The sequence below is a fragment of the Leopardus geoffroyi genome, chromosome D1 (assembly GCF_018350155.1).
Source record: "Leopardus geoffroyi isolate Oge1 chromosome D1, O.geoffroyi_Oge1_pat1.0, whole genome shotgun sequence".
Taxonomy (NCBI): Eukaryota; Metazoa; Chordata; class Mammalia; order Carnivora; family Felidae; genus Leopardus; species Leopardus geoffroyi.
The window spans coordinates 30,649,559-30,664,722 of NC_059329.1; the positions used below are offsets into that span (position 1 = coordinate 30,649,559).

The window sequence follows — 15,164 nt, forward strand, 5'->3', positions numbered from 1 at the left end:
TACAATAATAATTGGAAATTTCAGTGTCCACTTTCAGTAATGGATAGACAAGATAGAAGATCAATAAGGAAATTTAGGACTTGAACAACATTATGAACCAATGGGACCTAATGGACATATACAGAGCACTGCACTCAATAACAGCAGAATACACATTTGTCACAAGTACACGTGGAATATTCTCCAGGATTGACCATATGTTAAGCCAAAAAAGTATTAATTAAAAAAAAACATATGAAGTATCTTTTCTAATCACAATGGATGAAACTAGAAAGAAGTAACTGAAAGAAACTAGGAAATTCACAAATACATGGAAATTAACACACCTTAACCAGTGGATCAAAGAAGTTACAAAGCAAACCTTGAGATAAATGAAAACATACCCAAATTTATGGGATTCAGAGAAAGAAGTACTAAAGGCTAGAATACTTCAGATTTCAAAAAATAAAGGTATAAAATCAATAACAATGTTACACCTTAAGGAACTGGGAAAAGGAGAATAAACTAAACCCCAAACTAGCAGAACATAGGAAATTATAAAGATTAGAGCAGAAATTAATAAAAAAGAAAATTAGAAAAACAATAGAAAATAAATGAAAATAAAAGTATCTTCTTTGAAGAGCTAAACAGAATTGGCAAAGTTTAATTAGATTGACTAAGGAAAAAAGAAGGTTTGAATTACTAAAATCAGAAAGGAAAGTAGGGGGTGCAACAGTTTGTCAGTTTCTTAAAAAAACTGACCATGCAGCAACATACAGTGGAGCACTTGTACTCTGGGGTATTTATTCCAGAGAAAAGGAAACGTGTTTATAGAAAAAGCTGTATACATATATTTACAGTAGTTTTATTTGCAATAGCCCCAAACTGGAAACCACCTAGGTATCTTAATAACAGATGAATGGTTAAACAGTGGTATGTCCATACCATGGAATACTACTGAGCAATGGAAAGAAATGAACTATCATTGTACCCAAGTTGGATTCAAAAGGGCATTATGCTGAATGAAAAAAAGTCAATCTCAAAAGATCATCTATGATATATTTCCATTTATATATATTATATATCTCTAAATGACAGAATTATGGATATAGAACCAGATTAGTGGTTGCTAGGGGTAACAGATGGTGTTGGGAGTAGATGTGATCGAAAAGGGTAGCATGAGGGAGATCTTTGTGATGATGGAAAAGTGCTGTATCTTAATTGCAGTGGTGTTTATAGGAATCTTCACATGTGATACAGTGACATAGAACCATACACATTTATTCTACACATGTCAGTTTTTGGTTTTGATATTGTGGGGAATTATGTAAGATATGACCAATGGGAAAACGTGGGTAAAAGTTATACTGAATTTTAATGACCACATACTGAAACCATAATATATTTGAGACTTACCTTACCTGCCTCTAGAGGAGAGTCTTAAATTTGGTTAAGAGGTTTTGAATAGAAACAGACAACTACACCTATCTTAGATCCTTTCTAAGTCCAAGATTCAATAATATGTTTCTAGGCAGGATGAAGAAGAGAGTGCCCACATTATAGCTCTGTGAGAAAATGGAGTTCAACTAAATGATGCTTTGGAAAGCTCAAGTCAAGGAAATACAATATAGAATACAAAAAATGCACTTTGATTTATTCAGCAAACACTTTTCAGTTACCTACTAAATATCATTCAGCCATGGAATTGAAGATGTAAAGATGAAGAAACATGATACTTGTTCTTTTAAAATTTTTTAATGTTTATTTTATTTTTAAGAGAGAGTGTGAGCAGGGGAGGGGTAGAGAGAGGGAGACAGAATCTGAAGCAGGCTTCAGGCTCTGAGCTGTCAGCACAGAGCCCGACGCAGGGCTCGAACTCACAAACTATGAGATCATGACCTGAGCCAAGTCGGATGCTTAACTGACTGAGCCACCCAGGCGCCCCTGAAACTTGTTCTTTAAACTAGAGTGTGAGCTCCATGAGAACATAGATTTTTATTTGCTTTATTCATATAATCATCGGTAATGTTTAGGCCAGGATCTGGCACACAATAGATGCTAAGTAAAAATTGCTGAATCAGTGGATTATCCTAAAAAGCTTAGAGTCTGATAGACAAGCCAAGATAGGTAAGAAAATAAACAGGGACAACATGTGATAGATGCTATCACAGACTTTCCCCCTTTTTCTCCTTTCAAAAAACCCTTTGTTCAGTCTTAAGTAATGCAATCACTGTGTGGGTATTCTGCTAGCAGTGGAGTTAGGTATGTGCAAAATTAAACTTCAGGGCTGGCTTCCAGACCCCATTTCTACTGGTTCTGTCAGAGTCTTACCCTCAGGCGGGGATAGTGTTCCAGCTGAGTCACTGTGATACCTTCAAGAGTTGGGTTTGTTCCAGCCCTCACAGCACTGTTCTTTTACACACGGTATTGCTATACAGTTAACCCTTGAAGAACAAGGGGCTAAGAGGTGCCCCGCCCCTGCAGTTGAAAATCCTAGAACTTTTGACTCCACCAAAACTTAACTATTAATAGCCTACTGTTGACAGAAGCCTTACCTAAAACATACAGTCATTTAACACAAATTTTGTTATGTTGATTGTATTATATGCTGTATTATTACAATAAAGTAAGCTGGAGAAAAGAAAATGTTAAAATCATAAGATAAAGTACACTTACAGTACTGTATGTATATTTAAAACATCTTCCATAAATGGGCTGTCAGGGGCTGGGACAGAGGGTGGCAGCAGTGAGCCTGGCCCTGGGGTGACACTTTTCCTTAGCTTGGTGGTCTCTGCTCAGCATTGGCAGCGGCTGGGCAGCCCACAGGCACTGGGAGTGTCCTGGAGGTGCCGTATAGCTGCCCCAGCTGCCTGGAGTATATGGCTGGCTATAGCTAGCAGCAGCTGTGGCCTCTGGGAGGCTGCCAGGATGCATCAGTGCTGGGCCAGGAGGGACCAGCGGCAGCTCCAGTGCAGCCCAGAGCCCTCTGGGCATGTTCTTCCGCTCCAGCCCAGTTCCTCCTGCCTGCCAGCCCTGGGTGTTCCACTGGACCACCCTGTTGGCACATGGGGTGACCTGCAGCCCTATCTGGTACCAGGGGTCCGGGGCTGCAGATGGCCTCTGTGGGCGTCCCTGCCTGGGTTCTCAGAGGGCAGCAGGCGCAACTTCTGTGCCAGTCGCTTCGATTCTTCTGTGGAGACTAGGGTGGGCAGTTGTCAATAAATGCTATGTGGCTTTTGCTGTCCACTCTTAAAAACCCACCTAAAAATGGATCTGTGCAGTTCAAACCCATGTTGTTCAAGGGTCATCTGTATTTTAAAGTAGGGATCTGGGTTAGTGAGGATGGGTAAATGAGGCGGTATAGAATACTTGTAAATTTAAGACTTGTTTAAGAATGGAAGGAGAATTTTTTTTTTTTTTAATTTTTTTTTTTTCAACGTTTATTTATTTTTGGGACAGAGAGAGACAGAGCATGAACGGGGGAGGGGCAGAGAGAGAGGGAGACACAGAATCGGAAACAGGCTCCAGGCTCTGAGCCATCAGCCCAGAGCCCGACGCGGGGCTCAAACTCACGGACCGCGAGATCGTGACCTGGCTGAAGTCGGACGCTTAACCGACTGCGCCACCCAGGCGCCCCTGGAAGGAGAATTTTGAGGGAGGACTCTCAGCAGGACCACCTCACACCCTGGGCCCAGCTGTCGTGAATCATCACTTGGGCTAGAACTTCACTTGCTTATAGCGGTCCTCTGTTGTTGAATCTTCTTGGGACATCCAGGACTGGCACAAGCAGCTGTCTGTGAAAACTTACCCAGGGTCGTTGGGCAGTAGAGGGTCAGACCAAGCCTTTATTAAGGAGTATAGAGCACTCACTTCTTTGTTGCAGAGTAGAGGGATTAAAGAGGTGATTATTTCCATTATCTGGGGCGTGTTCCTTTAGCTTCTTTTAGGTGGTAAGAAACAAATTGGCTTATTTCACTCTAGAGGCTTATTGTAAAGAATGTGTCTCAGTTGGCCTTCATGAAAATTTGACATTGTTGCAGACACTAGAGTAACTTCAGTGGTACCTCTTTGTCTTCCAGTTCATTTGTTACCAACTGTAGTGTTTCCACCATTTTTTTTTTATTTTATATATATATATATATTTTTTTTTTTTCAACGTTTATTTATTTTTGGGACAGAGAGAGACAGAGCATGAACGGGGGAGGGGCAGAGAGAGAGGGAGACACAGAATCGGAAACAGGCTCCAGGCTCTGAGCCATCAGCCCAGAGCCTGACGCGGGGCTCAAACTCCCGGACCGCGAGATCGTGACCTGGCTGAAGTCGGACGCTTAACCGACTGCGCCACCCAGGCGCCCCGTGTTTCCACCATTTTGATAGCTAATCTTTCACTCTACTTCCACTCAGTTTCTTGGGTGACTATGGACTCTCTAATTCATTCTTAATTTCTCTCAGCAGGAAAGGGTCAAGTTGGGTGGTCCAATTATTTATTATCCAGTTGGACAAAGCTCTCATGAGTTACCTCAGAGGCTCCTTAGATGGCCTCTCGGTTGGAAGCTGATTACTTGTCATAGTTCTTTGTAACCAGAGTCTTATTTTCTCATCATCTAAACTATGGTGATCATACTGAAAGAACTGTCTATGGTCATTTCCTTAGAGGGAACATGTGTGTCCTTGGTAGATATTCAGAGCATCATTTATTACTCTTTATCAATGGGTCACTGGGAGCTTTCAGACTAAAGGAGATGTAGAAATTGCTGCAGATACACAGGGTGTATTTCTGGTTTCCAAAAGGAATAGCCCATGGCTAACCAAAACAAAATCAAATTATCTTTACTTGTCCTGGTTCAACAACCTTTTATAGAAATCATTGTTTTAGATACTAATAGCAACTCAGGTGTACATATTATATTTCTGATTTTTATCCCTTTTAGTTTTTTTTAATGGATTTTGCTATAACTAATGAAGTCTTACTAAATAAGAAAGGATCAAATGTATACTTGGAACTATGCATGAAACTGAACCATTAAATATGATTAAAAATGGGAAAAGAATAGATTGTTGTGACCTTCATCCCACCTAATGATTCAAGGTGTTAGAAAAAAAGCAGCTTAGAGTACACATCTTTGCACATTTTCTTTATCTGGGATAGTAAGTAAGCTAAGAACTAGAGACCTTAATGAGGATATTTTTTTAAAGATTTTATTTTTAAGTAATCTTTACACTCAACATGGGGTTTTGAACTTACAACCCCAAGATCAAGAGTTGCATGTTCCACCGACTGAGCCGGCTAGGCACCCCATTAATGAGGGTTTTATATATGAAGGCCTTCTTTGGGGAATGCATATTTTTCTAGAGGCCAGGTAGCTGAAGAATGACATTTTGTGAGTGGTCAGTCTACTACTAGATCTTCTCCAAGAAAATTAGTAAGACATTTTGAAACCACAATAAACTAGTTTTTAAAAAAAAATTTTTTTTTAACGTTTATTTATTTTTGAGACAGAGAGAGACAGAGCATGAATGGGGGAAGGACAGAGAGAGAGGGAGACACAGAATCGGAAGCAGGCTCCAGGCTCTGAGCCATCAGCCCAGAGCCCGACGCAGGGCTCGAACTCACGGACCGCGAGATCGTGACCTGAGCTGAAGTCGGACGCTTAACTGACTGAGCCACCCAGGCGCCCCACAATAAACTAGTTTTAATGTTTGTTGAAACACATGGAGAGTCAAAGCTAGTTTGAAAGGGATTACCACGCAGTTGGTATATCCTGATTTCATCAGTGGCTTCATTCAACTTAGCTTCATGAAAATTACTTTATTATTTTTCTCATTTTACTAAAAACTAGTGAAAACTTTTTAATGGATGGGAATCACTGGGTTGCATGGTTAATATTGCACCGTGGTCTCTTAGCTGGTTGTGCCATACCAGAGAGTGTCGTGCCATCCTGAAGGGGAGAGCACCTGGCCGTGAGTCTGTGCCATATCAAATCCACCAAGAGTGCTGTTGCCGGGTAGGAAGCCTTAGAGGGGAGGAGAGTTGCAGGAGGCAGGAGTGACAAGAAGACCCGGGTGGGTCTGGATGAAGGATGTTGACAGGATTAATAATGACTCTGAGCAAAAAGAAAATTCTTAAAGGAAGAGTCTTTAAAGCCCCAGGGCCATTTTGTTCTGGAACTAAGAAAGAAAATGAATTCTTAGGACTCTTCTCTCAGTTCATTCCAGTGAGGTCAGACTGAGAAAGAAAGCAACTTGCTCTGTCTAAGAGATTTTGTTTTGGAATATAATATTTTTCTATCCTCTGTGGTAAGTGATTGTAGCCTATTTAGAAGGCAAAAATCTGAGCTCAGTTGGAGAGTTCTCTGCTATTTTAGAGTTATGTCGTCTCTGATTTTACTTTATTTTTTTCCTTCAGGTTGCTTGATTGGGGCTGTGAATCTCAAATCCAGCAACCGAACCCCAGTGGTACAAGAATTTGAGAGTAAGTACAAGGGAGAGACCACTAGGAGAATAGGCGCCATCTAACGGACACTTGGTAGTCTTACAGCCAACTGAGGACAAACACACACACTGTAGTGCCAGAGATGTTCAGGTGGGTGGCCCCTTGGCAGTGCATCTGGTGTACAGGTGGGTCAGTGCAACACTGCTTCAGCAGGCCAACAGGGAACTCTGCAGCTTTTACATGGGCTAAAATCCGATTTCTGCTCTGGCTTTATACGTATACAACAAAGAATTTTCATATATATAAGCAGAGTTTTAAGGGGGAATGTGTATTCTATTTAGTAAAAGTCCTTGCTAATCATATGTATTATTTTTCTGGCTAAAATTTATCTTTTGTTAAGGTCACTTGGAGCCTGGAGATAGGTAGATTTGTAACCTGCATGAAAGACGTCTCTAAAATTTGTGATAACTTGCAGGTTCTGGGTACACAAGTGATTGTAAAATTGTTTCACATCCTCTGAGAGTTCTTTTCTTCTTCTTCTTCTTCTTCTTCTGCTCATTAGGTGTGGAACTCTCTTGTATCATTACGGATTCACAGACAAATGACCCCAGGATTGAATGGAAGAAAATTCAAGATGACCGAACTGCATATGTGTTTTTTGACAACAGAATCCAGGGTATGACCCTCTAATCCCTTCCTTTGTCCACAAGGTCCAGGCATGTACTTGTGGCCAGAGACTTTCCTCTGACTGGTCCTGCATCTGTAGCAAGGATTGGTTTCTTGTTTTGTTTGTTTCACTTATAGAAAACTCAAACGTAGAAAAGTAATGAGAACAGTGTATTGAACCTCCCCATCCCTGTCATCCAGCTTTAACAAGTATCACCTCTTTAGTGAGGATTTGAATCTGTCTGCCCATCCTGTTGGAGTATCAGAGTGAACATTTTGTTAGGCCATCCTCTTATCACAGTCCATGACATTTGTGATACAAGCTGCATGAGTTAATCAGAAAGATCACGTGGAGCAGCAGGGAGACAAGTATTTACTGAGCACCTACTATGTGCCACACTTCCCATGTTGAGAAAGAGTTTGCTAGAACAGAGGTCAGCATAGGGTGTTCTCGGGTTGCATGAAGTAGGGGCAGGGTGGGTGGTGGGGAAGGCTTCCCAGAAGTGACATCTAGACAAGGTGATGAAGCTGGGTAACCAGTGAGGGGCTGGTGAAGAGGGGTGGATAAAGGTGTTGGGCAAGAAAGAGTGTTGTATATAAAGATGTGGAAGCAAAAAGCAGCTTGGCTCAGGGAAACTGCAAGTTCTCCATCATAGCTGGGACTTAGGGAGGGGAGAGAGGAGGGATTCTCCACAGCTGGGAAGGCATGCCAGGGCCAGGCAAGAATGAGGGTCCATAAAGATTTTTAGGAGGAAAGGGTCATGATTTCATTTACACTTCAGGAAGACTGACTTGCCTGCCTTGTAGAGAAGAGATTGGAGAGGGAAACTCAGAGCAGAAGTGCTAATTCTGAATTTTTTGCAGATTGCAGAAGGGAGTTGCTAATGGCCTGAGCTAAGGTCAAGGCAGTGTAGAGAGAGATGAGGAGGGGTTGCTAAGGGCTGGCTGTGGCAAGGGAGGGAGAAGGAGGAATTACAGATGACTACCATGGGACCTTCCCTTCACTCTGACAGGAGGGACATGGTAGACACGAGGGACAAATGCAGCAACTTCTAAAGGCTGGCTTCGGAGTTGTCAGAGAACCTGCTAGTTGAGGCTTCAGAGGAGAATGGAGATTTTGTGGAAACAGCCTAATCTCAGTCTTCCTGCTTTGGGTCCCCAATATCATCAGGAGTGATAGGCTTTTAAATATCATTTTTTCCCTCACCAGTGTCTCCCCCACCTCTTAATTTTGAAGAGATGGAAATATTTTTCCCAGAAAACAAGTCCATTTTCTCTGGCAACTTAGGCTGCTGCTGATAAACCCTGTACACACACTTGTGATCATCAGAAAAACCAAGTAGGAATTTCTTAAAGCACTTCTGTTTCTGGGAATTAAACACTCTTAGCCAGAGGGAGGGGGAAGGTATTTACACACAAAATATGAAGGCTGGAGGAAAACTTGAATCTGCTTGGTCTCTCCTCTTGCCTCAGTTCAGGCCTGTGCTAAAAACATCCTGATAGATCTTTAAAAATTTTATTATTGAAGTATGGGTGAAATACAGTGTTATATTAGGTTCAAGTATACAGCCTAGTGATTAGACAAATCTGTACCTGACTCAGGCTCACTGCAAAAAGTGTAGTCACTGTACATGATTACAATATCACTGATGGTGTTCCCTATGTTGTACTTTTTATCTCTGTGACTTACTTATTTTATAACTGGAATTTTGTGCCTCTTAATTCCCTTCACCTCACCCTCCTCCCCTCCAGCAACCACCAATTTGTTCTCTGTATTTATTAATCTGTTTGTTTTTTTTCTATTGTTTTGTCTTTTAGATTCCACATGTAAGTGAAATCGTATGGTACTTGTCTTTGTCTGACCTCACTTCACTTAGCATAATACCCTATAGGCCCATCCATGTTGTCACAAATGGCAAAATCTCATTCTTTTTTATGGTTGAATAATATTCTCAATAGTACACACACACACACACACACACACACACACACACCCATATCTTTGATAGATTTTTATTTACTGATTTATTAAATTGTTGAAATTCTAATCCTCTACTGAGGGCTGCTGAATAACAAACCTTCCTATTAGAAAATACCTTTGGAATGTTCATCCTTTGCAATAAGCATTTTGCTGTTTTTATTGTATTATGGTAAATCCTTCCTGTTCTTGCCACCATTCAGCAGGTTTAGTAATAATTAGTTTCTATGTTTGTGTCATTTTCCTAACTCCTTCCCTTATTTGTCATTCTTTAGGTTCTTCATGCTTCTTTGAAAGAGTTACCATCTTTTTGTGCTTTAAATGTTTTAAAAATTAAGATACAATTTGTATGGTATAAAACTCATACTTTTAAAGTGTATACTTCAGTAGTTGTTAGTATATTCAACAAAGATATATATCTCTCACCACCATCAAATTCCAGAACACCAGAGAAACTACATGTTTATTAGCAGTTACTCCCCTCCCCTTAATCCCCTCCTCCTGGCAGCCAGTAATCTCCTTTGTCTCTGGATTTGCCTGTTGTGGACACTTCATAGAAATGGAGGCATACAGTGTGTGGTCCTTTGTGACTTCTTTGACTTAGCATATTGTTTTCAAGGTTCATCCACATTGTAGCATGTGTCACTACTGCATTCCTTTTTATATGGAAGAATATTCCATTGTAAGTAGGCTAATTTTTAAAATCCATTTATCAATTGATGTACATTTGGGTTGTTTCCAATTTTTGGCTATTATCAATAATGCTGCTGTGGGTATTCATGTAGACATAATGGTTTTTGTGTAAATATAAGTTTTCATTTGGGGAAGATAAATGACCAAAAGTATAATTGCTAGGTAATATGGTAGTTGCATGTATAGTTGTTGTTGTCGTTGTTGTTTTTAAGAACTTGCCAAACTCTATTCCAAAGTGGCTACACCATTTTACATCCCTTTAGCAGTCTATTTCCCCACATCCTCACTAACACTTGTAATTGTTCATCTTTTCAGTTCTGCCCTATGTGGGCGTGAAGTGGTATCTCATTGTGGTTTTGATTTGCATTTCCCTGGTGACTAATGATTTCGAGCATCTTTTCATGTTCTTAGTGGACATTTGTATATTTTCTTTGGAGAAATGTCTACTCAAATCCTTCGTCCATTTTTAACTAGGTTATTTGTCTAATTATTTTTGAGTTGCAATTTCTTTATATATTCTGGATACTAGCCCTTTGTCAGATTCATGATTTGTAAATACTTCCTCCAATTCAGTGGATTGTCTTTTCAAAATTTGCATGTGTCCTTTGAAGCAAAGAAGTGTTTAAATTTTTTATGAAAGTCCAATGAAGGCCAATGTAACTTTTTTTATCCTTATGGTTTTGGTACCATTTCTAAGAAATCATTGCTTAATCCCAGGTCATGATGATTTATGTCGATGTTTTTTTCCTAAGAGTCATACTGTTAACTCTTACAGAAAGGTCTTTGTTGTGTATGGTGTGAGGTAGGGGTCCAATCTCATTCTCTGGCATGTGGATATCCAGTTATCCCACCACCATTTATGAATACTGGTTGTTTTTTAATGTTGTTTGTTTGATTTTTTTTCTCTTTAAATGGGGAATCCTGGCTGGGAATGATGAAGAGGAAATGAGGTCCCTGCTTTAACAACAAAGACACATGTAATGAGTCCTCTTACACACCAGGTACTATTTTGCTGCTCAGTGTCCTCAGTTCATCTCTGTTGTAGAGGAGCAGAAACAAAATCCAGTCTGAAATCTCCTAATTGAGGCATTAAATGCTGGCTCCAGAAGCCACCTTCTTTAAGTGGCAAAGATGTTCTTACTTTTTATTTTTATTTTTTAAAGTTTTTATCTTTTTATTTATATTGAGAGAGAGATCGAGAGCAAGTGGGGGAGGGGTGGAGAGAGAGGGAGAGAGAGAATCCAAGCAGGCTCCACACTGTCAGCACAGAGCCGGACATGGGGCTCGAACTCCCAACCATGAGATCCTGACCTGAGCCAAAATCAAGAGTCAGATGCTTAACTGACTGAGCCACCCAGGCTACCCCCAAAATGTTTTTAAACAGTTTTTTTTTTGTGTTCTGTTTCCTCTTTTCTATAGGAGATTTGGCAGGTCGTGCAGAATTATTGGGTAAAACGTCTTTAAGGATCTGGAATGTGACCCGGACAGACTCAGCCCTTTATCGCTGTGAAGTGGTTGCTCGAAATGACCGCAAAGAAATTGATGAGATTGTCATTGAGTTAACTGTGCAAGGTAGTAACTCACATGAAGTTAAAACATGTTCTCCCTTTCAGGCCTCATGAGTCTGTCTATTAAAAAAAAAAAAAAAAAAGGATTGGGGAAGGGGAAAAAAGAATAAAGATCAGCTCTTTCTTTCTTTCTTTCTAGAGCTACATCCCAGGGGGTATTGCAGGACTTGCAGAGCTTGGACTGAGTCGGGGTGGAAGGTGAGAAGGGAAGTGGAACTCCTGCCACTCCCCTCCACCAGCTGTAGGAGGTGCTCCTCAGGGAGATGGAGGCATTAGAAATGTGTTGTGGGACTATATGTGGGGGGTGAGCTGTGAGGCAGATGCAGTGGCAGATCAGAGCTTGCAGGCAGGATGTGGGGATGGCAGTGGTGCAGGAATCCCCTGGCTGGTTTTCCTGGTTTTGGAGATTTATTGTGGGCTTTGATAAGAAGCCATGTTGCTGATTTTAAACCCCCAACCTGTGTTTCTCCCACAGTGAAGCCGGTACCTCCTGTGTGCAGAGTACCAAAGGCTGTACCCGTGGGCAAGACAGCCACGCTGCAGTGCCAGGAAAGTGAGGGCTTCCCCCGGCCTCACTACAGCTGGTATCGAAATGACGTGCCGCTGCCCACAGATTCCAGAGCCAATCCCAGATTTCGAAACTCCTCTTTTCTCTTAAACTCTGAAACAGGCACTCTGGTAAGATCTCTTCTCAGAGGTGAGGATAGAAATGTCTTTATTGGGGAAGGGATTCCTATTGTGGAAAGAGCACTTATTGAGAGAGACAATGAACTTTATAACACAGGAGCTAAAAACCCATAATGTTGGAGATTCTGTGGGAAAAATGAACCTCCCCTTCTTTCTATAAACAAGTTCTAAGGGGATAAAATAAAGGGAAACCTGGAGAATAAAGTGTGATTATGTGATTATGAAGGGATAGTAAACAAATGTAATGGGTGGATGATGTTAGGGTCCTGATATGAATAACCAATTATAAAAATCATGAGACAATCAGGGAAATTGGATTACTGGCTGGATATTTGATTAAGGAATTGTTAGTTGCTTTAGGTACCATAATGGTATTGTTACAATGTTAAGAAGCTCTTGTCTTTTAGAGATGCATACTGAAGTATTTATGGATAAAATGTGTCTAGAATTTTCTTCAAAATGACCTAGTGGTGGTGGTGGGAAGTGGGTGGGGGGAGAGACGAAGTAAGATTGGTCATGTGCAGAAGACAGAATTGCCCTCAGCAGCATCTCACCGAGCTTTTACCACAGCTACATCTCCTGGTGGTGTATCTAACGTAGCCACAAGCGGGTTATACTAGGATCCTCTGTATTTGTATTGCCCAAGTGTTGCCTGAGAAACAATCATTATCAGAGAGTCCCTTTCCCTGAATAAAAGTAAAGCTCACATTGCATTCTGAATGTTATTAGGCTTTGATGTCTCCAGAAACCTAATGGGATCTCATTGTTCAGGAGCTCTTGGGCAAGACTTGGGAAAAAATTATTGGGGAAGAACCTGGACACTGACCAGGAAACCAAAAGGAAACTAAGAGCAAATAGACATTTTACTATGTTCTGAACTTAGCAGCTTGGTGGGGGAGAAGCATGGCAGTATCTTCTCTTCTGTCCCCAGAGGTGCACCCTGTTGATTAGTCTCGTGGTTTACTTGTGATTTCCGGAAACAGGTTTTCAGTGCTGTTCACAAGGAAGACTCTGGGCAGTATTACTGCATTGCTTCTAATGATGCAGGCTCAGCCAGATGTGAGGAGCAGATGATGGAAGTCTGTGAGTTATTTTTTGAAAATATTTCATCTGAAGACTGGCAAGTGGATAGAACATTTTTAATTTAATATTAGACGATCAGTTTAGACAACTATTGTGCCATAGGTCAGCTTTCTTCTGGAGATGACTGGATTCACCAAAACCCGTTAGGGGACATTGAAAGGAAAGATGAGAGAGTTCTGAGTAACAGCTAAATGACTAAGAAGTGGGTACTTGCAATATGTTTATCTCCTCAAAATAGACCCTCAGGAGTCTTCTGGTGTTGGGAACGTAGCTAATCATGTCACTTTTCAAATAAACTCGATTTCTTTGGTTATTGATAGGATTATCAAAACATAACATTGTGTAAGGTCTCCAGCAATTTATCCAGTTACAACCATTTTGTTATAAGCTGAAACCCAGAGTTTTAGCCCCAGTAACTTTACCCTATTCTGTGATGATGCTGTCTCTAGGGTACTGGTTCTGAAGGGGTGGTGTTGGGGGCAGGATGGGGCACACCTCCTTCCTTCCTGGGTATAACTGGCCCCAGAGCAGTGTTTTCCAGACTTGCCTGATCATGAGAATCATTTAAGTGCACTTGCACATACAGATTCCAAGGCCTCACTCCAGGCGTATGGACTCAGTCCCCAGGGGAGTGTCTGTGGAAATGTCTGTGTGTAAAACATTCCAGGTGATTCTTGTCGTCTGTCAAATTTGGGAAACTGCTCCAGGGCAGGAGGAAGATTCCTGGGCTTTGCCCCAAACCTGTTGAATCTCTAGTGATAGAGGTTGGGAATTGGATGTTTTAAAGTCAGAATTTCAATTTTTAAATGCACACTCACATTTGAAATCACTGCACTGAGATAAAGGAGAATTTTAACAACTTCCAAGTTGTTTTCCATTATGTTTTCCATTGCATTTTTATTTGCATGAAGGAAACACCCCCAGTGCCCCAGCTGACAGGGACTGAGTATCTTTGCCCCGTATATAGAAATGGGAAGAGGAGGGGATCAAGGCGTTTCCTCTAAGAGGGCTTATAGATATGAGGCCAGGCAGCTGCTGGTGAAAGGTCACGTTCCTGCCTCATATTTTTACCTTTAAGTATTGTGTGAAACTAGTTCTCTTCCCCCAAATAATCCACAGCAAAGGGAATCCCTGGAAATTAGGAACTTTTTCTTCTTTGAGATTCCTGGCACCTTATTCTGTCTTTATAGTGAAACCATTTCCTCCATTAATAATATTTTCAGGGATTTAACCAGAGGATTTTTTTTTAATTTTTAAAAAATTTTTTACATTTATTTATTTTTTAGAGACACAAGCAGGAGGGGCAGAGAGAGAGGCACACACACAAGTGGAGGTCTCAGTAGTTTTACAAGTGAGATCAGGAGTATGGGGTCCTATTTGTTAATGGGCTAGAAAGAGTTTTAAGTGCTCTCACTCTGCTGGCTGGGGTAGGCATGAGGGGGCAGGGCGGCGATGTGGAAGGATAAAGGAGGGAGGCACAGTGGGGTCAGGGGCTTTTATAAGACCAGATAGTGTGTATTCTCTCTTCCCTCCATCCATCTTTCTCCAGATGACCTGAACATTGGTGGCATTATTGGGGGGATCCTGGTGGTGCTTGCTGTACTGGCCCTGATAACAGTAGGCATCTGCTGTGCATACAGACGGGGTTACTTCATCAATAATAAGCAGAATGGTGAAAGGTGAGCCTGTCTTCTATCTTAAGTGACAAAACCAAAGTTTAAGTTGGCATCCTATGAAAAATCAGTAGTCACTGAAGTCCTCTCTCTCGTATTTCAGTTACAAGAGTCCGGGGAAGGCAGATGGAGTTAACTATGTCAGGACAGAGGAAGAGGTAAGGAAAGGAGTTTCAGAACCTAGAAAGGGGGGTCTTCAAGCAGGAAAATGACATTCCTTCTTGGAAACTCTCCCGATATAATACTTTATACACTCTGGCATCATAGTTCTCAGGCTCTAGTAGATGTTACTTTTGAAGAATGGTTTCATTTGATTTGTTTTGCCTTAAGTTTCTTCTTCAGGAAAACCGTGATTAGACCTGACTTCCTCTGTTCCTCTTCCTGTCCTCCTCGGGCCCCTTGGT

General features: G+C 41.2%; 1 protein-coding gene across 2 annotated transcripts in view; it reads left to right on the forward strand.

Moving 5' to 3' along the window:
• Window positions 1-15,164, forward strand: part of JAM3 (junctional adhesion molecule 3) — a 123,702-nt gene that overhangs the window by 106,401 nt on the left and 2,137 nt on the right. For both annotated transcript variants that reach the window (XM_045483529.1, XM_045483528.1), the window contains 7 exons: window positions 6,386-6,451; window positions 6,975-7,088; window positions 11,169-11,321; window positions 11,793-11,995; window positions 12,988-13,087; window positions 14,637-14,766; window positions 14,864-14,918. In XM_045483529.1, the coding sequence (XP_045339485.1) occupies window positions 6,386-6,451; window positions 6,975-7,088; window positions 11,169-11,321; window positions 11,793-11,995; window positions 12,988-13,087; window positions 14,637-14,766; window positions 14,864-14,918 (821 nt within the window). The remainder of the gene's footprint in view (window positions 1-6,385; window positions 6,452-6,974; window positions 7,089-11,168; window positions 11,322-11,792; window positions 11,996-12,987; window positions 13,088-14,636; window positions 14,767-14,863; window positions 14,919-15,164) is intronic.